This window comes from Protobothrops mucrosquamatus, unplaced genomic scaffold (genome assembly GCF_001527695.2).
Source record: "Protobothrops mucrosquamatus isolate PMUCROS unplaced genomic scaffold, P.Mucros_1.0 scaffold2259, whole genome shotgun sequence".
NCBI lineage: Eukaryota > Metazoa > Chordata > Lepidosauria > Squamata > Viperidae > Protobothrops > Protobothrops mucrosquamatus.
This window is the reverse complement of record NW_015388348.1, coordinates 170,017-194,978: the sequence shown is the minus strand read 5'-3', so window position 1 is coordinate 194,978 and position 24,962 is coordinate 170,017. Positions and strand designations below refer to the sequence as shown.

General features: G+C 40.6%; 2 protein-coding genes across 2 annotated transcripts in view; both read left to right on the top strand.

The window, feature by feature from the left end:
* Positions 1-22,717, top strand: part of LOC107295197 (platelet-activating factor acetylhydrolase IB subunit alpha) — a 31,991-nt gene extending 9,274 nt beyond the window's left edge. Inside the window, exons 3-10 of the mRNA XM_015824502.1 lie at positions 1,041-1,115; positions 3,109-3,315; positions 7,335-7,503; positions 9,521-9,623; positions 11,515-11,743; positions 18,384-18,485; positions 18,849-19,005; positions 22,554-22,717. Of these exons, the coding sequence (XP_015679988.1) occupies positions 1,041-1,115; positions 3,109-3,315; positions 7,335-7,503; positions 9,521-9,623; positions 11,515-11,743; positions 18,384-18,485; positions 18,849-19,005; positions 22,554-22,627 (1,116 nt within the window). The 3' untranslated portion in view covers positions 22,628-22,717. The remainder of the gene's footprint in view (positions 1-1,040; positions 1,116-3,108; positions 3,316-7,334; positions 7,504-9,520; positions 9,624-11,514; positions 11,744-18,383; positions 18,486-18,848; positions 19,006-22,553) is intronic.
* Positions 22,718-24,094: 1,377 nt separating this feature from the next.
* Positions 24,095-24,962, top strand: part of LOC107295196 (platelet-activating factor acetylhydrolase IB subunit alpha-like) — a 5,697-nt gene continuing 4,829 nt past the window's right edge. Inside the window, exons 1-2 of the mRNA XM_015824501.1 lie at positions 24,095-24,196; positions 24,560-24,716. Coding sequence (XP_015679987.1) covers positions 24,158-24,196; positions 24,560-24,716 — 196 coding nt within the window. The 5' untranslated portion in view covers positions 24,095-24,157. The remainder of the gene's footprint in view (positions 24,197-24,559; positions 24,717-24,962) is intronic.

Here is a 24,962-nt window from a genome sequence, read left to right as displayed (position 1 = left end):
CAGTACTGTTCCTCAGTATTAAACAGAGACCAGGTTTTCTTACTGCAGTGCATATTTTAGCCAGCTCATTGATTCAAGAATGTCTGCTTCACACCCAGTGACTGTTAATGACCATTATTGGTTAGATAATTTTTGCTGACTGTACTTTCTACATTTCATTTTTCATTTGACCTTGCCTTTTATTGCTTTCTTCCTTCTCTCCCTCCCTGATGCTCTTACCCATCTAATTCCCAGGAAAATACTCCGTGCATCTGATAATATGGATTGAGATTTAAGAAAGTTTATTGCTAATAGATAATTTGTTAGTGTTTTTAAGATACCAGAACAGCTCCTGTTTGCTTACCCCGACAGAAATACGCATTCATATCTATGGATTAGGCATATTTTATATAATCTGCCTATAGTCTTAACTATCCTGTTATTCATCAGGTTTATCTACTGAAGCTTCTTAGCTACAGTCTTAAGGCACACTGGCGACCGTTTTTATTTTTCTGCAGTGTGTATCAGAATAAGACTTGCTGCCATAAAATGTGTTGATTTTCATCTAGATAATGTTCCAGGCAGTCTGCCACTGAGAATTAGTATCTGGGAAAAAAAATCTGGAGAACTATTTAGAGTTTTTCAGAGGCTTCTGACTGCCTGCTGCAGGAAAAAATGGCTGAGTTGGGTAGATCAGCACAATATAGGTTCATATGATGACAGTGATAACTATAACAATAATTTTTCAAGTTATATACTTCTGAATCCCCATAACTCCTGGTGGGTAATAGTGAATCATTCACAATGAACCAGCAAACCTGGCATCGACTGACATTTAACTTTGTTATAAGCATAATACCTCAAGTTGTACCACTTTTATGCAGAGTTTCCAACCTGCTATAATAGGTTTGTAGTGATTCTTCATTAAGTTCCACATTTTTATGAAACCAGAAGTTCTTCCTCTTCTTGAAAAAGAAAAACCAAACCTTTGCGGTGGGGGTGGGAGAAAAGCTCTTAAAAAGTTTTGATTTGTTTAATGACTTTGATCTTTTTTTTTTCAGAATGAAGAATTAGATAAGAAATATGCTGGGCTCTTGGAAAAAAAATGGACATCAGTTATAAGATTACAAAAGAAAGTAAGTAGAAACTTACATTGGTATGTTCCTGGCAAAAAAAATGCTGTGCTGAGATTTTTTAAGCAGCATCTGAAAAAAAATAATTATTTTTTTTTGAAGAACTGTATATATTTTTTAATTACTGGTTTCTTCATCTTAATATTTAGTTTGGTCTGGTGGTTAAGGTATCAGGCTAGAAAGCAGGAGACTGTGAATTCTAGTCTTGCCTTAGCCATGAAAACCAGCTGGGTGAGTTTGGGCCAGTCCCCCTCTTTTCAGCCCAACCCACCTCAGAAGGTTGTTGGTGGGGAAAAGAAGAGAAAGAAGGTGTATGAAGTATATTTGAAGTATTTATGAAAATAATAAAGGTACGATAAAAATAAATATTCCGTCTTTCTGATAAGGAGCTCAAAGCAGAATGTATATAACCCTCCATGCCCCTCGCTCCATCCACCCCTATGTAGGATTGGCTGAAAGTTATTAACTGGCCCAAAATTACTCAATGAGCTCTCTCTGCCTAGTAGGCTCTTAATAACTGAATCTCCCCCATCCAGCTTCAACATGCAGTACTTTCCTCTTAACATTTTATTTTAAAAACATAACAAAGAGCATTTACTTCTTTTTATAATTGTACAAATTCTGTAGAATGAGATACTTGAGGAGAGCTGTTCAAAAAGTAATATTGACATAGTTTCCCCCCTCCCCCAAAAAAACCTTAGTATAAAAACATATATCAATTCATTGTTTCAATATTGAAGTAATTCAGGCATTCAATAATTATGCAATTAGTTCTGATGCACTATCCAACTACTTCATTATTCCAGTATTTTGTAATTATATGATGGATAAGATCAGTAAACAAAACAGATTTTTAAAATCCTTGGGTACTGAATGTCTTTTAAATTTAAATGGATGCATATTCTGAAAGAAGATATTTAGTCCTTTTTTTGGGGGGTCTAATACGCTGATTAGCATCATGGTTCCAATACAGTGGTACTACATATCTTTTCCGTGGCTTTTAATTTAAAAGCAATGTGAAAATACTTTCTTCTGAATAATGTGCAATGATTCCAGAATTAAGTGCAACCAAGGGGATACATGAAGAATATGATTTTTTTAAATAAAATTTAAGTGTTCGTGTGTGTGTGTGTGTATTTGTTTGTACATGTGTCTCTACAACCCCCTCACAAATATTTGTTGAACAAATTGAAAGCGATAACAGGAATTTACAGAAAAAATGAATTTCTCTGGATTTGCCAAGCTTTCAAATGTATTGATGTTCCAAAATTTAAACAAACTAACCTGAAGAATTTGAAGGAAAAAAAAACTGACAATTAAAGATGGCATAACAAATGGAATTATCCAGTAATATTTAAGAGAAAATGGTAAATTTTTATTACTCAGCTAAAGCTGGATTTATTTTGCCTTAGTATTAATTAAAAAAAGAGGACTGAATTGATTCAAAGTAACCAGGCAGATGTTGAATTTTGTTGAGTTTCTTTTAGAAAGCTATATTACATACTTCATGATTGCATATAACAGACTTTCCTCAACCAATACCTTCTAGACAGGTTGTACTATTAATCCCCTAATCCCTTTTGTGATTATTGCAAATTAAGTGGTTTGTAATCCACTATATTTCAAGTTGAGGAAGTTTGGTATTCAATATATATTTGGAAATCTCTGTTCTGTAATTATTCTCTGAGAGCTTTTAGTATATTTGTATGTACATATGTACTTACAGGGCCTCTCTACATCTCTGATCAAAAGTAGCTCTGGCTGGCTTATGTGCCCTGTTTACATAAATAAAAAAATTAAGAAGTACAGTGTGTAAATAGAATAAAAATGAAATAAAAAAGAATATCAGAAAAAAATAAATAAAGCCTGGCATTCGTTAATTTCCACACAATATTCTCATTCCTAAACCTGTTGAAAAAGGATAGGTTTTTTTTAAAAAAAAACAAACAGTGTGTCCTTTGTTAGATCTTTTTCTTTTGATTCTCTCGAAATGTAGGTTATGGAATTAGAATCCAAATTAAATGAAGCTAAAGAAGAATTTACATCAGGTGGGCCTCTTGGTCAGAAGCGAGATCCTAAAGAATGGATTCCCCGTCCTCCAGAAAAGTACGCATTAAGTGGGCACAGAAGTCCAGTCACAAGAGTAATTTTCCATCCAGTTTTCAGTGTTATGGTCTCTGCTTCAGAGGATGCTACAATAAAGGTAGGACCTTCACAACCTGTGCACTCTACTGTTACTTTGGGTCTAAATGTCTGGTGCAAATGGCTGAACAATGACTAAAGGTCCTTTGATACCTTACTTATTGTTGGTCACACAGCCAGCTGTTTAGCCTTGATTTAGCATTTTTATCCACCGTTTTGAGTCCTTTCCAAAAACATAGGATATGGATATTGTTTGATGGTTCCAAAGGTGGTGTTGCAGGATGTAAGCTGTTATCTGTAAAGCTGCCTTTTGCAATTGACTGGTGGTGATTTTGTCGATGCCGATGGTGTTCAGGTGGTGCTCCAGATGGTTGCACCCAAGGCCCTGTTACTATTGATACTGTATTTGTTTTTCTATCTTTTCCCAAAGTAATTCTATTTCTATTTGCAGGTGTTTGTATTTTGTGACTTTCTCCAGTTTTTTTTTCTCCTCTGGAAAAAATGCAAGTCATCAAAAGATGGGCCTTTTTATTGTTCCAAGTTTTTTTAGCATCTGACTAAAATGATAAGAACACATCATGTTTGGTTATAACAGACAGGGGATGGGAACTAGTTTATATGAACACTTACCTAATCTTGAATTTATTATGCCTGATTCTCAATCTAGAGTTGTAAAGAATTTTGAAAATGATGGGAGAAAAGCAATAAGAAAAGGGAGGATTTAAAAAAAATGCATTACCCTCTGCCACTGTTTACATTTCTACTACTATTTATTATTTTTTCTTTCTAGAATAGAAGAAGGCCATGGAGAAGACTTAACTTTACCCCTATCTTATTATGCTAATTTTAATTAGGTAAAAATAATGAAGATTATTGGATTAAAACCCCCCTTATCCTATGTGTCTCTGTTGTAGTCTTGAGTGAGGAAGCCAAGATGCAGGCTGGCCATCTTGATGAGAATTGGGGCTTTTTTATTTTCATTTTTAGAACAAATCTGCTTAATTTTTTTTCCTCTTGTCAAGGAAGTGATTGGGCCCAATACACGTAATCCTCGACTTATGACCACAATTGAGCCCAAAACCTCTGTTGCTAAGCAAGACAATTATTAAGTGAATTTTGCCCTATTTTATGACCTTTCTTGCCTTTCTTGTTAAGTGAATCATTGCAGTTGTTAAGTTAGTAACACAATTGTAAAGTGAATCTGACTTCTCCATTGACTTTGCTTGTCAGAAGGTTGCAGGGACAATGCAACCGTCATAAATATGAACTAGTGCCAAGCATCCGAATTTTGATCACATGACCACGGGGATGCTGCAACAGTTGTGTGAAAAACTGTCATAAGTCACTTTTTTCAGTGCCGTTGTAACTTCAAATGGTCACTAAATGAACTGTTGTTAAGTGGAGGAATACTCTGGAATTCCTTCCCCATTGAACTCCAGCCTGCTGCTTCTCTTCTGGGTTTCTGGAGAAGATTTAAGACCTGATTGTTGTTTTCCCCCCCATCAGGCTCAGGAAAAAGGAATATTTGAATCTAGCAGATGTATATTTTGTACATTTTTCTTGTTTGTATAATTATGATATTGGGCTTGTTTATTTTATGGGTGGATTTTTTTTTACAGGGGGGAAGATGTTTCTGATTGTTAGTTGCTTAGAGTCTTCCGGAACGAATGGCATACAAATAAATAAAAGGCTGAGCTGCTTTGTGTGCTTTTAGAGTAAAGCTTTATGATTTTTTTTTTAAGAAATTACATAATACATCCCTCCGAACCATTGAATTGTTAAGTGTGCTTTAAAAAACAGCTTTTGTTATGTCTTTGTGGTTTCAAGAGTTCTTAATAGTATAGCTCCTGAGACTAGAACATAAAAGTACAAGAGAAGCTCTGGGTAAAAACATCATGACAGCAAATTGCCTCTTTTTTTTTTTTTTTGCTAGTTATAATTCTTATATGCACTATATGGTTCAACCATTTATATTTTTAGCTGACAGTGCTCTCTGCTTTTGGAGGCAACAGAAATCTCATGTGTGCCTACAAAATGCACATGTGTGAATTCTCTCATGTATAGTTTGCAAACAAGTTGTTTTAATTCATGGGGAATATACTTAAATCTTAATTTGAGAAGTTGCTAACCTTTTTAAGCATATTTTAGCATCCTTTTTTTATCAGAAAGGATCTTCTCTCTAAAATCTATTAGATTTTGAGGAATCGGTTGGGGCTTGGGGGAATGTCAGCATTGCCAACTGTGTAATACAGGGGTCTTCAAACTTGGCCCTTTTACGACTTGTGGACTTCAACTCCCAGAATTCCTCAGCCAGGCATGCTGGCTGAGGAATTTTGGGAGTTGAAGTCCACAAGTCGTAAAAGGGCCAAGTTTGAAGACCCCTGGTGTAAATAGATCCTTGTCCCTCCTGATAAATTTAAGACCTTGTGAGAAGTGATCAACTACTTGCTTCAGGTGGTGGTTAATTCATCCTTGAATTGACAGGTTGATCTATTAGGCAGAGAAAACCATCACTAGACCCAGCATCGGTATAATGTTTTACCCGTTTCCAACCTTTCCTTTTGGAGGAAGATTATGGAGAATGTGGAATGCAATAACTTCAAAGGACTCTGGAAAAAGTGAATTATCTAAGATGTGCATATAGTACTGACTGTGCTTGTGGATGAACTTCGGTGGTGGTGATGGGGGGGGGGGTCCAAGAGTGATGTGGTCCTGCTTGATCTCTCAGTAGCATTTGATATCATTGATTATGGTATCCTTCTGGATCGTCTCTGGCTATTTGGGGGATGGCTCTATTTTGTTGTGTTTCTTCTTCCTTTGGGCCAGTTTCTAATTGGTGTTGTTAGGAGAGAGAAAAAAATCCCTCCTTTGCTCCTTGGAAAAGACCCAAGGCATTTGTTTTGTGAAATCCCACAGAATTTGACACTCTCTCCAATTTTATTCAGCATCTGCATGAAACCTCTGGGCGAAGTTTCTGCTGGCATGGGGTTTGGTTTCATTAGTATGCTAATCATGCCCAGTTCTAAATCTTGATCTTTAGCCAAATAAGTAACGCTGTAGAAGCCCAGCCTTAGTGTCTGGTTATGGCTGTGGATGAGAAGAAAGAAGCTTAAGCTCAACTCTGAATAGCCTGGGTTTCAGGGACCTGCCAGTCACAGTGATTCTGCCATCTTCAGTTCTTGAAGGGATTGCATTGTCTGGGAAGAACCGATGTGCAGTTTTGGTGGTTCTCCTGGACTTTTGTCTCCAGCTCTATGAGGAGAGGGCAGCCATGACCAGAAGAGAGCCTTTGTACAAATTCATCTTCTGTACCAATCACGTCCCTTTTCTTTTATTTATTTCTCACATTTATATTACTGCCTATTTGAACTAGGAAGCCCTCTTCCGTATGCCTTAGTACCCACTTATATGGACCGTTGCAACATGTTGTACTAGGGACTACCCTTGATGAAGCTACAAGTGGGCCAGAATGCAACTGTCTATGTATAACTGTTGGGTTATACAGCCACAAATAATGGCTTTTCTGACAGGCTTGGTATACAGTATAGCAATTGGTTCCCTGATGCTGGTTAGTTGCCGATACGTTTGTTTGGTTGCCTTCCTTGATGTGCGCCATGCATTTTAATGTTAATTTTGTCCTTTTGTTTCTTTTACTTATTTACTTGATAATTCTGTATTTAGAATCTTGTTATGATTGAGATGGCATACACATTGATTTACAAACAAATGGGCATTAAAATAATGTTTCAAATAGTTACAGGTAGTCCTTGATTTATGATGACGGTTGAGTCCAAAATTTCTGTTGCTAAGCGAGACAGTTGGTAAGTGAGTTTTGCCCCATTTTACAACCTTCGTGGTCATAGTTGTTAAATGAATCACTGCAGGTGTTAAGTTAGTAAGACAGTTGTTAAGTGAATTTGGCTTCCCTACCACATGACCCCAGAATATGAACCAGTTGCCAAGCATCCGAATTTTAATCATGTGACCAGGAGGACTACCTGTACTTTTGAAACAAATGTGCAAAAAAAATAATAGTTTGTGGAAATATATATTTACTAATTTGTTTCTCTTAATTCCTAGGTATGGGATTATGAGACAGGAGATTTTGAACGCACCCTGAAAGGCCACACAGATTCTGTGCAGGATATTTCCTTCGACCATAGTGGCAAGCTGTTGGCCTCTTGTTCTGCAGATATGACCATTAAGTTATGGGATTTCCAAGGCTTTGAGTGCATCAGAACCATGCATGGTAAGGAATTATTTAAAAATCATTAGCAATAATAAGATAAAATTAAAAACTAGGTATGTACCTCTTCTCTCCTATGATGATGATGATGATGATGTGAACCAGAGGACATCACATTCAAGGTATTCATGCCAAGGCTTAGTTCTCATATGCAGCTTGATATCCATGTATTGGAGCATTTTGTGTAGCAGGTGACAACTCACATCTTTAAAAGCTTTCCCATGCAGTAGCATCTTCTCCAGGAATGCCATAGTTCAGGGGTAGGCAACCTTGGCTTTTTTATGACTTGTGGACTTCAACTCCCAGAATTCCTGGCTCAGGAATTCTGGGAGTTGAAGTCCACGAGTCATAAAAGAGCCAAGGGTGCCTACCCCTGCCATAGTTCTATCCTAAGCTCCCCTTTTGTGTATTAGCAGGTTGTTTTCTAGGGTGGTGCACAACATGGGGAGACATGACTCACAACCCTGGAAGTGGTGTGATCCAGTTCATGCACATGTTAAACATTCTTGTCACTAATCTGTTACGTTGCCTGGTGTATTTTGTTTCTTATTACTGGCTGCTTATAATTTAACTTTGTTGTACTCTACTAATATTAAAATGTTACAGGTTTCATGCAACATTATATGTTGAGTGGGAGCTAAAGGCTGTAATGCTTACTATTTGTTTACTATATGATGCCATTGCCGGTCAGTAACCATAGGAAGCATCCATTTTGGTTCATTTTACTATTGCTATGTATTCAAAAACAGAAATTGTTTCTCTCTTCATTTCTTTGAATCAAAAACTTGCCTGTTCTACAGTTCCAGAACTGCAGCCATGGCTGAGAGGCATTCAGAGATTTTTGCTTCCTGAGAGTGTCTTTAAAGAGCCCCAGTAGGCAGAGCATGTTTCTGAAAACAAGTTTATTGCTTTCAGAGGAAGTTGAGTAGCGCTGTTTCTAGCCTAGAGGCAGAAAATGTTTGCTACTTTTCAAAAAGAGCAGCTAAAAAAACGGTGGCTAATGTCTACAAACTTTCTCCCTGGGGATTAGTGAATGGAGAGACTGTTACCCTCCAAGTGTTGTGACTTTAACCCAATCCCTGCCAGCCTTAGCCAGTGTGAGCAGCAGTTAAGATTTCTCTCTTCTGTGCACTGATGATATTACCTAGACTGGTAATTAAATGTCTGCAGGGAACAGCCACTCCCCACAAGCTTAGAAAATGCCAAGAACTTTTAGCGCCAGGCATAATTTTATATTTCAGCAATCCTCCTTCCCACTTTAAAAATCTGCAGTGCTGTGTCCTCTTTGGGATTGCCAGTCCATGATTATTCAGCTACATACACACCCCCGTCAGTCTCCTTTTCAGTTCTGCAGTGACCTTTTTTGAATGTGACAACCAAATTTTGCTATTCAAAATATAACCGTTCCCCCCCCAGTGCCCATTCAGATGACGTAGCCTTGATTACAGATTCAAAGAATAGATTCAGTCTTCAGGACTGAAAAAAAACAGTCTGTTTATAAGTTGCCTAAATTCAAGGGTGCCACTTGTCCTTTTTTAAAATTTCTGTAGCAATCTTTCTTTGATTTAAAATTCTTGGGCATACTGACATGAAGCCGCTCCTTTGCTATTTCCAGATTCTTTCAATATCTGCAAGGTTACAACCTTAAGGGCTGAGGCTCCATGCTCAAGTACCTGGGGTGAAAATGTGTATTCTTGAGGTTTAATTAGCATACCACAATTCCTCAGAAGCTGTGCAACAAATCATTATATATAGCCAGGCAACTGCCAAAGCATACTATGTGCTTTTTTCAGCATCCCATCTTGTTTGCCTCTTGAGGATTGCCATATGGCAGCATGCTGACTTGAGATTGATGGCAGTTATAAGCTGGCACATCTGGAAGGCACCCAGTTTGGCACTTGGGTGTCTTATAGAATTGTGTGAAGGGGTGAATTCAATAATGGTATTCACATACGTTGTGATAAAGTCACACGAGAACTTAACGTGAGTCTGTGCTTTCTTTTTTTCTTTCTTTCTGTAGGACATGATCATAATGTTTCTTCAGTAGCCATCATGCCCAATGGGGATTATATAGTATCTGCTTCAAGGGATAAAACCATCAAAATGTGGGAAATTCAAACAGGGTAAGATCTTGCAGATATATTTATATGAAGGTGAAACGATACATCTTTAGACTTGCCTTTAGGAAATGAGATGAACACCGTAGAGCAGTGGTGGTGAACCTATGGCACGTGTGCCAGAGGCGGCAATCAGAGCCCTCTCTGTGGGCACGCACGCCATGCTCCAGAGATGGCAACCGTCCCTCTTCAACCAGCTGCCCGCTAACTCACCAAGGTCCCACATGGCCGGATGCATCCCAGCACGGCTGGTTTCCCTCCTCCCCCTGCCCTGCCTCGCCTCGCCTTGTCTTGCCTCACCCCACAGGACGAGCCTCCTGCCCACTGCCCCACCTGCCAGAGACCCCCTGGATCTCCCCCAACCCTGCCTGGCCCCCACAGGCGTCCCTCCTCACAAGCAACATCGAGGTGACCACGCCCACCTTGGCCACACCCACCCAGTCTGCCATGCCCACCACAGCCACGCCCACCTGGCACCCGGTGATAAATAAGTGGGTTTTGGGTTGCAGTTTGGGCACTCGGTCTCTAAAAGGTTCGCCATCACTGCCGTAGAGGAACCATTGGCTTGTAGTTAGTGGAAGAAAGGCATTTCATAGAGAAAAACTCAGATTGACTTCTCAGCATCTCTAAGTTAACAGGATCAAGTGGCAGGTAATAGGGAAGACCAGTCTGATGCAGAACTAACAGAGCTGTTCATCAGATGAAGATATTCTTTGGTTGCTCAATTAGTAGATGATGACCATCAAACAGATGCCTGACCTGTGGTGGGTTAGGCCACAACATAACCAAGTCTGGTTAAAATATGTGCCAACCTGTTCATAGCTTTCCTGGTTCTCCTGGTATATTGGAAGGCAAAGTATTTTCTTTGCCAATACAAACTTCTATACTAATTGTGTAATACCATGCACAAGGCCTCTGTTTGTTCCTGGAGACAACATATTGGATACTTACCTTTGATCACAGTTTTTCCAGTGTTTCATAACACGGATTCCTGCTACATTATCTGCCTGAGCAGAAGATTATTTACTAGGAACAGACCAGTCTCTGTAGCCAGTATGGTTGTTATATTTTAGCACAGAGATGTACAAGTGAGAAATAAAGGCAAATTGCCTCTATGAAGCTCTGGCTTGTATAGTGACATGTTTCCCTCTGTTTTTTTTCAACCACTGTCATAAAGACTGAAATTCTGTTCATGGCTGAAACTTACTGATTTAATATAGTGTCTGAAAACCTTGTAATTTGTAAATTGGAGGGGGAAAAAACAGTGCATGGAGAGTGATCATGTTAATTCAGCTCAGCATTGAATCACTCGGTTTTGTCCATCCTGGTTGTCTCAATTTTAAAATATGGTCTTTGGCATTCTACACAAAAAACAAGTGTTGTCTTCAGCCTGTGTTGTTAGTTTACACAATCCCAGTTTAAAAACTTTGTATTTGTTGTGGATAAGCATAGTTCTTTTCACTTGTCACGTACTATAGCCCAGGAGCATTGGAAATGTGATACATACATTTCTTTAGACTTGCAAGGAAAGTGATCTCAGATTTCCTGTCTTCCTTCAGCATATCCAATATTTTGGATATTTTCTGTAGAATTGGTCTGATATTGGTGGCTATCCTGGAAAACCTCTTGAGACCATTTTATGCTCCTGCTCAAATCTTGATTTCTTTAACTGTTCTCCCCCCCCCCCATTTACTTTGTTGTCTGCCTATTCAAAACTCCCATAGCCTTCCCAACCCAGTTTCATAACAAAAATTTCTAAACTAGGTTGGCAAGACTACAGGCTAGCACTTTTTAAAAAATGTAGCCACCTGAATTACTCGCAGACCATCAGTTTTATTCGTTCTGTTTTCTGTAGCAATCTTGCATTAATGTGACATGTTTTCTTTCCTGTCAACAGCTACTGTGTGAAGACTTTCAATGGGCATCGAGAATGGGTCCGCATGGTACGGCCTAACCAGGATGGCACGCTGATTGCCAGCTGTTCTAATGACCAGACCGTGCGTGTCTGGGTGGTAGCAACAAAGGAGTGCAAAGCTGAACTTAGAGAACATGAGCATGTAGTAGAGTGTATTTCCTGGGCTCCCGAGAGCTCTTATTCCACCATACTGGAAGCTACAGGATCTGAGGTAAGAGATTCCACTTAGAGAAACATCCTTATTGGTTTGGCAACCTATCCATTTGAGAGTTTGAGATGCTCTGGATTTTCTTCCAAGGGAAATCTTCTTTATCCTCTTTATAGAATCAAAGACAAGTTGTTTTGCCCCGTGCCATCACCCTGATGAACACTTAATTCCCACAGCACTGTCTAGAGGCCTAAGAAATTTACCCATATAGTAGCTATTGCTACTACCATTTTTTCATCTTCTCATTTCTCATCTTTTCATCTTTCCTACTATCTTTCTCTCATTGGTATCTTACGATTTATCACTTGTTTATATCTTATGATTAATGATTGCAACTATGAGTTATGATCTATGACATACCACTTTGTTGTTGTATGTGTGTATACTGAGAGCTTATGCACCGGAGACAAATTTCTTGCATGTCTAATCACATTTGGCCAATAAAAAATTCTGTTCGATTCTTTAATGATGTATAGTGAAAGCTTTCCATTACAAGCAGAATTGTGTAATATCAAATTATCTAAATATGTTTTTATGAGTCATACAAATAATCCCTGACTTAAGCCCACAACTGGGATTTCTCTTGTAGGTTGGTGTGGTCACAGAGTGAGGGATCACATGACCTGACCTGATTTTACTACCATTGTTATCATGGCCATTAAGCAAATAATGTGTCATTAAGTGAATTGCACAGTAGTTAAGTGAATTGATTTTGTTTGTTGGAAGCCAACTGGGAAAGTTGAAGATCATGATCACATGACCTCAGGATGCTGCAACTGTTGTAAATGTAAGCTGGTTGCCAAGCAACCAAACTGCGATTTCAGTAGTGTGACCGTCATAACTTTGAGGACACGTCAGAAGTCACTTTTTCTGAGACTTTGAACCATTGTTGAACAAATGGTCGTAAATCGAGGATTCCCTATATTATGATGCATTACAATATAATTCTGTAATCTCACTGGGGAATTGTGGAAGCTGTAGGTCTGAAACATTTAGAGCAGAGGTGGGGAACTGCCTTTATAACTTATGGACTTCAACTCCCAGAATTCCTGCTCCAGGAATTCTGAGAGTTGAGGTTCAGAAGTCATAAAGGGGTCACAATTCCCCACCTCTGATTTGGAGGAATAGATAGCATCAAATTGGGGAAGACTCAGCACAGTCCTGCTACTTTGGGTGATTGGTATTGTTTTAAGGCAGGTGATGGATTTTTTTTCATTTTCATTTTCATTTTTTTTCTGTAAAAAAATATGGGGTGGTTTCAATGTTTATTTAAAATCATTTGCAATTCCCTACTTCCAAGTATAGCCTATACTTAACAAAATAGGCATAAGCCACCCTCCCCCCAAAAACTTGTGACCACCTGTGTGAATTATACCATAGTCTTTCTTGGACTGGAATCAACAATTAAGATTGTAAAGATAGTAAAAATGTTTTTAAAATGACTAAATTCAAATATAGAAGTGACAGTTGATCCTTTGGGCAGCAGAAGGATTGTTAACGCTGTGAGACCTTAGGTTTTTAGCTTAGCATTTCAGTGGAGCATAAATGAAATCTAACTGAATGCCTCTGAGGAGAATATGAGTAGGCCCACCACCGGCAAATCTCATTCCTTAGTAACCTCTGGCCATAGCATACTTAAGGGCCTTAAGTATGAGAATCTAAACCAAGGGTAGGCAACCTTGGCTCTTTTATGACTCGTGGACTTCAACTCCCAGAATTCCTGAACCAACATGGCTCAGCTTGGAAACCTTTCCCTTTCCCCTCAGCATGGCTGGCTCAGGAATTCTGGGAGTTGAAGTCCACAAGTCATAAAAGAGCCAAGGTTGCCTACCTACCCCTGATCTAAACCATGAGCATGGGCAACAGTTGATTTTGTGAATGACCTGCTCCCTTGTCACACAAGATCTACAGCAGAAGCTCTTCATGTTGCTTTGCAATCAGTTGGAAGTCAGTGTAAGGAAGCTGTCATTCCATCTAAGTGTTTTTCCAAATAAACCATATCGTTGCCTTGTATTTAATAGGGCATGAAGGCAAAGAGGTTGATAGGGAGAAGAAACAAGAGTGGCTTTTCATTTATTCGTTTGTTCATTCGATTTCTATAGCCGCCCATCTCAGCCAAGTGACTCTTGTGGATGTGGTTAGACGCAGCAGTTCTCAACCTATGGGTCGCGACCCCATTTGGGGTCGATCGACCATTTCACGGGGGTCGCCAAGCAAGGCTGTCCACCATTTTTTCCCCCTTTTCCAGCGGGTGCCTTACCTCCCTTGAGCTGGGCCAGCTGGTGGTCGGCCTGCTCCGTCTCTGCCGCTTGCCAGCTATGCCTCGGCCAGCTCAAAGGGCGGAACCACGCATGCGTGGCGCTCCCGGGCAGGGAAAGTCCTCGACTTACGACCGGTTGGGGGTCACGGCATTAAAAAGGTTGAGAACCACTGGGTTAGAGTGAGTAAAGGGAGTCATGGCTGGCCATGTTAGCAAATTGCCACTTGGCCTGGGGAATCTGGCTAGACTCCTAGGGAACCATACCTGCATTGCAGTACAATTTATATATCAGGTAATCAGTGTGTGAAGTTCATTTTTATTATACATCTCGCCATCCTACACCATGACCATTATTTTTTCTTTCTGTGAATAAAGTCCTCAGAGGGCAAGCTACGCAGAGCAGGCTTCTGGGTTCAATTCCTTATCCATGCCAGCTCCTCTGTGAAAATTCATTTACTAAATGACTATGGAGCTCTCAGTCATTCAGGTCATGGTTGTCCCAAAGGTGCTTTTCCCAAACACAGAACTGAAGAAGCTTCTTGGATGAGAAACGAAATGTTTTGAAGGAAAGAAAAAAAAACTAAGAAAGCCCAGTTGCCTTTTGCAAAAACATCATTTACTAGATATATATATATATATATTTGTTTAAAAAATTAGAATGGCAGCATAAAAGGATTGCCACCAATTTGCCTTTATTGTGATCAGGGTTGCAACTTTTCCAATTTCTGCAAAGATTATCCCTGCATTCCTATCTTAGTCATTTCTCTCAGATGACTATTTTTTTTCCTCCCCCAAGCCTGTGCTGGCTCAATGCTGGAATGATAACCAACAGCCTCGAGGGCTGAAGAATGTTAGATTCCCATAACTGTTTAGTGAGACCTTATTCCAGCTTTGCTTTTAAGGGGGCCCTACAGTCATGGGGGCAGAGAATGTATGTAATAGCAAAGCTCAAATTTTGTCTGAACATACATTAGCCTTCCCCAGGGTGGATCCTGATCTAGGTTGAGACCCTCCTTTGAAAAATTCCCAGTTAGCATTGCCCACATTTCTGAAGGGAACCAGCTTGTGGAAGGCTGATGTAAAAAGTAGCTTTGTGTCTGAAGTTCTGTTTTTATCTTTGACATTTAAGAGTAAATCCTATCATAAGGTGCCTCAGGCTCCCTTTTCCAGTATGCCAACGATAATGACCTGGTTGCTACTTAAGTGTCTTCAGTGTTTCGTGTCCTGTTTAATTCTGGATTTCTACATGTTCTATCCCCAGGGTTTTCACGAAAAAGTGCTCCGTTGACCTGAAGGAACACAAAGAAACTTCTGTAAAGCAAAGAGTAGGTTCTTCGAAGAAGTCGAGAAAAAGACTTCTCGACTTCTTCGAAGAACCTACTCTTCGTTTTGCAGAAGTTTCTTTGTGTTCTTTCAGGTCAACGGAGCACTTTTTCGTAGAAACCCTATTGAATGACGTGGATGACTGAGAATCTCCATAGACCGTATCTTAGAGGAATCTCTTAATCGGTTCTTGTGAGTCTCTAAATGAAATGGTTCTCCTTGAACATAGGAACAGAGGAGGCAAATTAGGGAGGCCTAATGGAAGATGATGCATGGTACAAATTATATCTTTATCATTGTGTCTGAACAGATAAACTGCACCATTCTGGTGCAGTTGTTTCAGATATAATAGTATCTTTTTTTTAGATCAGCTAAAAACAATTCCCCAAGTAGTTACCCTAAACGTGGCCACAAGTTGGATGTTAAAAAGTTGAAGGGGAAAAGATATATTTGAACATAATGGAAAATCCTCTCAACATCAGGCTGTCAGATATCTGGCATGTTGTGGATCTAACCCACCTGAGGACAGCAGATTATACTGTGCTTGATGAGAAAACATGGAGTGAATTAGTGCATTCTCTCTATTTTGAAAATATGAGACTCAGGAATTATTCAGGTCAAGTTCTTCTGCTAACTGGAAGGCAAAAGTCCCCAATACAGCAATCCTTACATGGGCAAAGTTAATAATATCTAGTGTGGCTGTGGGACATCTTCAAACCTCTCAGTTCTAAAATCACTTTCCTCAACAGGTCTCTGTTAATGAAAGCAGCCCTCAATCAACGAAGACAAAGTTCACAGTTCATTCTGTGAAACTCTCCACACACGTTTATGATGGAGCAATGTTTTTTTTAAAAATTGGACAGATTTTGTTGTTGGGTTTTTTTTGCTTTTTTTTGAATTGATGATTTGTGCTCATTGGCTGAACCTTAAGCAGCTCCGTTGTTTTTTATTTTATTTCTTTTTACCTCTGTTCCTCCCAGAGGAGCTTTGAGCAGCTTGCAAGCGAATAATAAGAAAGTCCTACATGTGCAAAGATCATGAAAAAACAATGAACACAATAAAGATAAAAAAAGAACGAAATTTATTTAATGAAATAGAAAAGCAAAATAATAGGCAATTATGTTGAGACTCTAGAAAGAGTACAGAGAAGAGCAACAAAGATGATTAGGGGACTGGAGGCTAAAGCATATAAGGAACGGTTGCTGGAATTGGGTATGTCTAGTTTAATGAAGAGAAGGACGAGGAGGGACATGATAGCAGTGTTCCAATATCTCAGGGGCTGCCCCAAAGAAGAGGGAGTCAAGCTATTCTCCCAGGCGCCCGAAGGCAGGACAAGAAGCAACGGGTGGAAACTAACCAAAGAGAGAAGCAACCTAGAAGTAAGGAGAAACTTCCTGACAGTTAGAACAATTAACCAGTGGTGGAATTAACCAATTCCAGAAGCGGTGAATGCTCCAACACTGGAGGTTTTTAAGAAGAGACTAGACAGCCATTTGTCCGAAATGGTATAGGCTTTTCTGCCGGAGCAGGGGGTTGGACTAGATGACCTCCAAGGTCCCTTCCAACTACTACTACTACTACTACTACTACTACTACTACTACTACTTCTTCTTCTTCCTCCTCCTCCTCCTCCTCCTCCTCCTCCTCATCCTCATCCTCATCCTCCTCATCATCATCATCATCATCATCATCATCATCATCATCATCATCATTATTATTATTATTATTATTATTATTATTATTATTATTATTATTATTATTATTATTCAGCCCAGATGTGTTATATCTTAAGCACTGAAGCTTGGCGTAGATCCTCCTTACCATTGAGGGCAACTGTGCTTCTAGAGACAGGTTAAAGTCAAGGAAAGCACCAGGTTGGGCATGTTTTCCTTTGGAAGAAATGATACCTTCTGCCATACAGAAGGTATTTTCCTAATCCCTGGGTCTGGAACCCTCCTGTCAACAGAACCTCTGACTTAGGAAGGTACAAGAAAAGAGATGGTCTTGAATCTCGGGGTGATCACCCAATCTCTTCCAGTGGCTTTGGATAGACAACTCAAGCGAAATCTCTCCATTCGAAGCTCTCTGGGGATGGTCCTACAAATAGGAATAAAACTTCCATATACTGATCCTGCATTTCTTAACTCTCTGAGCTGTTGTAGCACTGTTTCATGGTCAGTGGTCTCAAAAGATACAATCTCAGTGGTGCTGAGGTAAAATCTCAAGAAAATTAAGACTGTAGGTCAGTGTTTCTCAACCTTGACAATTTTAAGGCATGTGGACTTCAACTCCCAGAATTCCACAGCCAGCATTGCTGGCTGTGGAATTCTGGGAGTTGAAGTCCACATACCTTAAAATTGTCAAGGTTGAGAAACACTGCTGTACGTTGTGTGCAGGCACCTCCCCCCCCTCACACACACACGCCCACACACATACACCTTTTTGTGCCACTTCAAGCTAATCTAAGCGGTGTACAGTCTATATAATAATACACCCAAACAAACAAAATATATAGGTGTATTTACATCTCCTGAGGCCAATCCAGTCCCACCATCTCTGCTGGATCCCAGCAGCCACGATGGGCAAGGATTTAGAACAGGGGTAGTCAACCTTGGCTCTTTTATGACTCGTGGACTTCAACTCCCAGAATTCCTGAGCCAGCTAAGCTGGCTCAGGAATTCTGGGAATTGAAGTCCACGAGTCATAAAAGAGCCAAGGTTGACTACCCTGATTTAGAACATAGGAAGTTGGCCTGACATTTTGCCCCTTTTCTGTGGTTGCAATAATTCTAATGAATGCTACAGATTCTCGCCAGACCGTGTCCTTAATGCTTTCAACATAAATCTGCAGTGGCATCTATTTTAGAGCACACAGGAGCACCTTTGTCTTACTCGAAACCATGTGCCTATCTGTTGGGAGACTCTCTGCTGTTGTATTCCTTCTGAGTATCTTGAAGGGAAAATACCTAGAGCTTCACTTAAGTCTCCACATTGTTTACTTACTTCTTCGTGCAGAATATCTAATTTTTACAGAGTATTCCTTTTTTTTCCTCCCCTGTAGACTAAGAAGAGTGGTAAGCCTGGGCCTTTCCTGCTTTCTGGATCTAGAGACAAGACCATTAAGATGTGGGACATTAGTACTGGCATGTGCCTTATGACTCTCGTAAGTTCCCCGAATATCCTTTTCTCTTGTTCATTTGCTTTGTAACTCTTGCCTAGTTGCTACATGAGGGAATAGATCTGCACTTCTTACGGGGTGAGCTCAGGCATCCTCTGAGGAATCCAAGCGCAGGCATCAGAATAAATAGAATTGGGAGGGCTTGAAGGAAGACTAGAAAAACAGGTTACCATTTCCACCCAAGAAACTCAAAATGCTGTTAATTCTAGCATATAGCAAATTTGGGACAAGGAGCCACATAATCTGAACTCCTGGATTTAGATTTGTGTTATTCATATCCAGATATCTAACTGTGATCTGCTTGTGACTTTGGTGTTTTTTTTCCCCTTTTCTATTTTCGCTTAAAAGGTGGGCCATGATAACTGGGTACGTGGTGTCCTGTTCCACTCTGGTGGTAAATTTATTTTGAGCTGTGCCGATGACAAGACCTTACGTGTCTGGGACTACAAGAACAAAAGATGCATGAAGACTCTTAACGCGCACGAACATTTTGTTACCTCGTTGGGTATGTATATGCATTAAGTGTGCTGGTAGCGTGCGCCACACAGAGAGAGAGACAGAGACAGAGACAGAGACTGAGAGACTCCTTGCCTTGCTCTGTGACTGGGCTTGTATGTTGAACGCATCACACCTCAACCAAAAAACCCAGTCAACAAATGCCCATCAAGTCAACTTGCCTCCATCAACAATAAATAAGTAGCTCGTGCAAGGAAATTCCAGTTATTTCTTTAATCCTCTCCATACACATAAATCATGGNTTCCCCCCCCCCCCCCCACTCATTCTGCATGCTTGTAGAAAGCACTGCTCTTACTGATCATAACTTCAGTCAGCCTTTATTTTTTCCTGGTTGTTGTTGATCAGTCGCTAAGTTGTGTCCAGCTCCTTGCGACCTCATGGATTATAGCCGTGGTGGCGAACCTATGGCACGCGTGCCACTGGTGGCACGCAGAGCCCTCTCTGGGCACGCGCCCCAGTCCTAGGCCTTCAGCTGGGTTTTATAAAACCTTTTCGCTTTAGGCCTCCGCCGGCGTGTGCAAAAAAAAGAGAAAAGGGTTCAATCAATCAATTTCAACTTCTCGTGGGGAAAAAAAACATCTCGCAAAGTTGGTATTGATTGATTGAACTTTTTAGTCCCACCCAGTCTGTCGTTACCACAGCAGCCACACCCACCCAATGGGCCACGCCCACCCGGCACATGATGGTACATAAGTGGGTTTTGGGTTGCAGTTTGGGCACTCGGTCTCTAAAAATTTTGCCATCACTGGATTATAGCATGACAGACAGACAAACAGACAGACAGACACACACACACACACACACACACACACACACACACACACACACACCCTCCACTGTCTCCCTGAATCTGCCCAAACTCATTGCCCACTGCATCAATGACACCATCTAACCATCTCCTCCTCTTCCATCCTCTTCCATCTTTCCCAACATCAGGGGTCTTTTCCAACGAGTCCTCATTTGGTAGCCAAAGTATCTGAGCTTCATTTTTCCCCCCTCAATCAATTGATTAATTCTTCTTATAGAACATGTATTTTAGTAACCCTCTCCAAGCTAAAATTTGAAGTTATTCTGTCAGTATTCGACTTTCATAGTTGCACATAACCGCAAATGAAAAAGCATCACTACTGCTATTCTGATCTTTGATGTTACTGAAATCCTCTTCACGATACTTCCCACTGCTTTCCTTCCAAGGAGGAACAAAACTATTTCCCTTTCTTGATGTGAAGTTAGAGACCAAACTTACATAATCTCTAGACTACACATTCTTGTTTCAGAACTGTTGACAGAAATCCACTTTGCTTCCAACCAGCAAAGTCAATTGAGGAAGCCAGATTTGCTTAATAACCATGTGATTCACTTAACAACTCACATGATTTACTTAACAGCTGCAGTAGAACGGTTCTGAATTCAGGCCCAGTCATGTGATGACTTACCCAACAACCACATCATTTAGCAAATGCAGGTCGGTCCCACAAGTCCAGAACTACCCGTACAGCTACTCTTATTTTTCTAGGTTTAACCGGTATATTTGACACCAGTAACGTGTGATTTGTTTCACAATTTGTTCCTGGAAATATCTCGACTTCTTTCAGATTCTGGATATCAGCTTCATTCTTGGAACAGATTCTTTCTAGCAGTATTGTTCGAAATGTTCTGGTCATAGGAGACACGTTCAAAGAGTTGGGCCATTTTCCATTTTGAGGATTCTGAGCTCAAAGCAAAGCTCTTACGTTTCAAGGCTTTGTTGCGAAGGAACACGGCTGGCCTCGAACACTTGATGGCATTGTGACTGGGCTTTTTTTTGTTCCAAGCATGAACTAAAACATGTTTCCTGTTTGTTTGTACCTCTGCTTCAGAGAATAATTGCTTTTTCTGTCTGTCCCAGCCCAATCTTTGTTCTCAGAGCATGTGGGAGCACATTCTGCATGTTTGCCAGCCACGGCTAGCTTGCTATGTTAGCTAGTACAAATGTTACAGTCAGGTGGTGGGGACAGAAGGGATTTAAGACCTACATTTTGCCTTTTGTAGCTTGCTGCCTGGCTCTAGAAGGGCTGGATGCTTAGCAATTTGTTCTTACACTGTCTTGAACTAATTTAAGTCTAAATCTAACTAAGAGAAGGACTAAGGGTGACACGATAGCACTGTTCCATACTTGAGGGCCTTCCACAAAGAAGAGGGGAGTCAACTTATTCTCCAAAGCACCTGAAGGCAGGACAAGAAGCAAAGGATGGAAACTAATCAAGGAGAGAAGCAACCTGGAACTAAGGAGAAACTTCCTAAGAGTGAGAACAATTAATCAGTGGAACGGCTTCACCTTCAGAAGTTGTGTGTGCTCCAACCCTGGAGGTTTTAAAGAAGAGACAGCCATATGTCTGGAATGGTATACGGTCTCCTCCTTGAGCAGGGAGGTGGCCTAGAAGACCTCCAAGGTCCCTTCCAACTCTACCCTGCATCTGGTACCCTTTCTTGCTGCCCATAGCATCATCATCATCACCATCACAATAACAACAATGATAATGATAGAGTTGGAAGAGACTTTGGAGGTCTTCTACTCCAATCCCCTGCTCAGTCAGGAAATCCTACACCATTTCAGACAAATGGCTGTCCAGTCTCTTCTTAAAAACATCCAGTGTTGGAGCATTCACCGCTTCTGGAGGCAGGTTGTTCCACAGTATTGGAACATTCCTCTTGGAATACTGTACATCTAGCAGACGGGTGTTTCATCTCCAGAAGTCTTAAGGCTGGAAGGGAAACAGTTCCTGGGAGGAAGCAAAGGAGGCCTGTCTATATCTCTTGCTTAAGAAAAGGGATTTTAACTGTTGGGAACCATGATGGGAGTTTAAAGAGTCATGCAAGAAGCTTGTATTGGCATCAGCATTGTGCGTGTTCATATTCCATTTGTTTGATTTGTGGCATTTAATACATAAATTGGCAGTAGCGTCCGCAGTCCAAAGAACCTTACAATAAATTAAACACGCATGGCAGTCTTCAGACTCCTTACTAAATTGCTTGGGGTCCACCACAGAGCTTGTAAGAGCTGGTCAAAACCTAAACAGAAGATCTCTGAGTTCTCACTTGTTCTTGTTGACTAAATTTGAATGGAGCATATGAACTTTGCTTTGTTGGTAAACACATGGCCTTCACCTAATGGGTTGACTTTAAATCTCTAAACTTGGAAGTGAAGAAATACTTGGCATGGGAAGTGGGGGACCATTTCTCAACCTGAGCCACTTTTAAGATGTGTGAACTTCAACTCCCAGAAGTCCATAGCCAGCGTGCTTTAGGATGTTACTTGTTATTAATTTAATGAAACATTGACTAACGTTTTATGTAAGAATTGACAGTATTTCATTTCATTCAGTAGTTTTTTTAAAATTGGCTTACCTAATCCTGATGTCGTGCAGGTATGAGGCGTTGGAATTGTACCCGTAGTTCAAGTGATATTAGTTCATAAACTTTTTAGTTCAATTTCAATAGAATTATTCGATGCACACTAGCTTTTTTTCTCCCCTTTTTTCCTCTCTTCCTTGCAGATTTCCACAAGACAGCGCCCTATGTGGTCACCGGCAGCGTAGATCAAACAGTAAAAGTGTGGGAGTGCCGTTGATTGGATTTACATCTGACCCCTCCCCTCCCCTTCCTGTCCCTCTGGATGCACTCGGATACCATGGTTACCCATTGAGCTCTGTTTAAAATAAATATTGTCCTTTNCTACTAGAGGTACTCCTCCCTCTACGCCTAGCCAGGTCTCAGTAATACCTGCCAGGTCCGCACCCCCCTCTAAAATAAGGTCTTGTATGAGGGGGGCCTTATTAACCACGGACCTGGCATTACATAACATCAGCCGATGGTCCCGGGCCGGAGGGTCTAAGTCTCCTGGGGACCGAGTAGAGACCTGAGGACCGGAGCATGACGTGGATGACTGAGAATCTCCATAGACCGTATCTTAGAGGAATCTCTTAATCGGTTCTTGGGAGTCTCTAAATGAAATGGTTCTCCTTGAACATAGGAACAGAGGAGGCAAATTATGGAGGCCTAAGGGAAGATGATGCATGGTACAAATTATATCTTTATCATTGTGTCTGAACAGACAAACTGCACCATTCTGGTGCAGTTGTTTCAGATATAATAGTATCTTTTTTTTTAGATCGGCTAAAAACAATTCCCCAAGTAGTTACCCTAAACGTGGCCACAAGTTTGATGTTAAAAAGTTGAAGGGGAAAAGATATATTTGAACATAATGGAAAATCCTCTCAACATCAGGCTGTCAGATATCTGGCATGTTGTGGATCTAACCCACCTGAGGACACCAGACTCAAGGATTATACTGTACTTGATGAGAAAACATGGAAGTGAATTGGTACAATCTCAGTGGTGCTGAGGTAAAATCTCAAAGAAAATTAAGACTGTAGGTTGTGTGCAGGCACCTTCCCCCCTCACACACACATGCCCACACACATACACCTTTTTGTGCCACTTCAAGCTAATCTAAGTGGTGTACATACACCCAAACAAACAAAATATATAGGTGTATTTACATCTCCTGAGGCCAATCCAGTCCCATCATCTCTGCTGGATCCCAGCAGCCATGATGGGCAAGGATTTAGAACAGGGGTAGTCAACCTTGGCTCTTTTATGACTCGTGGACTTCAACTCCCAGAATTCCTGAGCCAGCTAAGCTGGCTCAGGAATTCTGGGAATTGAAGTCCACGAGTCATAAAAGAGCCAAGGTTGACTACCCCTGATTTAGAACATAGGAAGTTGGCCTGACATTTTGCCCCTTTTCTGTGGTTGCAATAATTCTAATGAATGCTACAGATTCTCGCCAGACCGTGTCCTTAATGCTTTCAACATAAATCTGCAGTGGCATCTATTTTAGAGCACACAGGAGCACCTTTGTCTTACTCGAAACCATGTGCCTATCTGTTGGGAGACTCTCTGCTGTTGTATTCCTTCTGAGTATCTTGAAGGGAAAATACCTAGAGCTTCTCTTAAGTCTCCACATTGTTTACTTACTTCTTCGTGCAGAATATCTAATTTTTACAGAGTATTCCTTTTTTTCCCTCCCCTGTAGACTAAGAAGAGTGGTAAGCCTGGGCCTTTCCTGCTTTCTGGATCTAGAGACAAGACCATTAAGATGTGGGACATTAGTACTGGCATGTGCCTTATGACTCTCGTAAGTTCCCCGAATATCCTTTTCTCTTGTTCATTTGCTTTGCAACCCTTGCCTAGTTACTACATGAGGGAATAGATCTGCACTTCTTACGGGGTGAGCTCAGGCATTCTCTGAGGAATCCAAGCGCAGGCATCAGAATAAATAGAATTGGGAGGGCTTGAAGGAAGACTAGAAAAACAGGTTACCATTTCCACCCAAGAAACTCAAAATGCTGTTAATTCTAGCATATAGCAAATTTGGGACAAGGAGCCACATAATCTGAACTCCTGGATTTAGATTTGTGTTATTCATATCCAGATATCCAACTGTGATCTGCTTGTGACTTTGGTGTTTTTTTTCCCCTTTTCTATTTTCGCTTAAAAGGTGGGCCATGATAACTGGGTACGTGGTGTCCTGTTCCACTCTGGTGGTAAATTTATTTTGAGCTGTGCCGATGACAAGACCTTACGTGTCTGGGACTACAAGAACAAAAGATGCATGAAGACTCTTAACGCGCACGAACATTTTGTTACCTCGTTGGGTATGTATATGCATTAAGTGTGCTGGTAGCGTGCGCCACACAGAGAGAGAGACAGAGACAGAGACTGAGAGACTCCTTGCCTTGCTCTGTGACTGGGCTTGTATGTTGAACGCATCACACCTCAACCAAAAAACCCAGTCAACAAATGCCCATCAAGTCAACTTGCCTCCATCAACAATAAATAAGTAGCTCGTGCAAGGAAATTCCAGTTATTTCTTTAATCCTCTCCATACACATAAATCATGG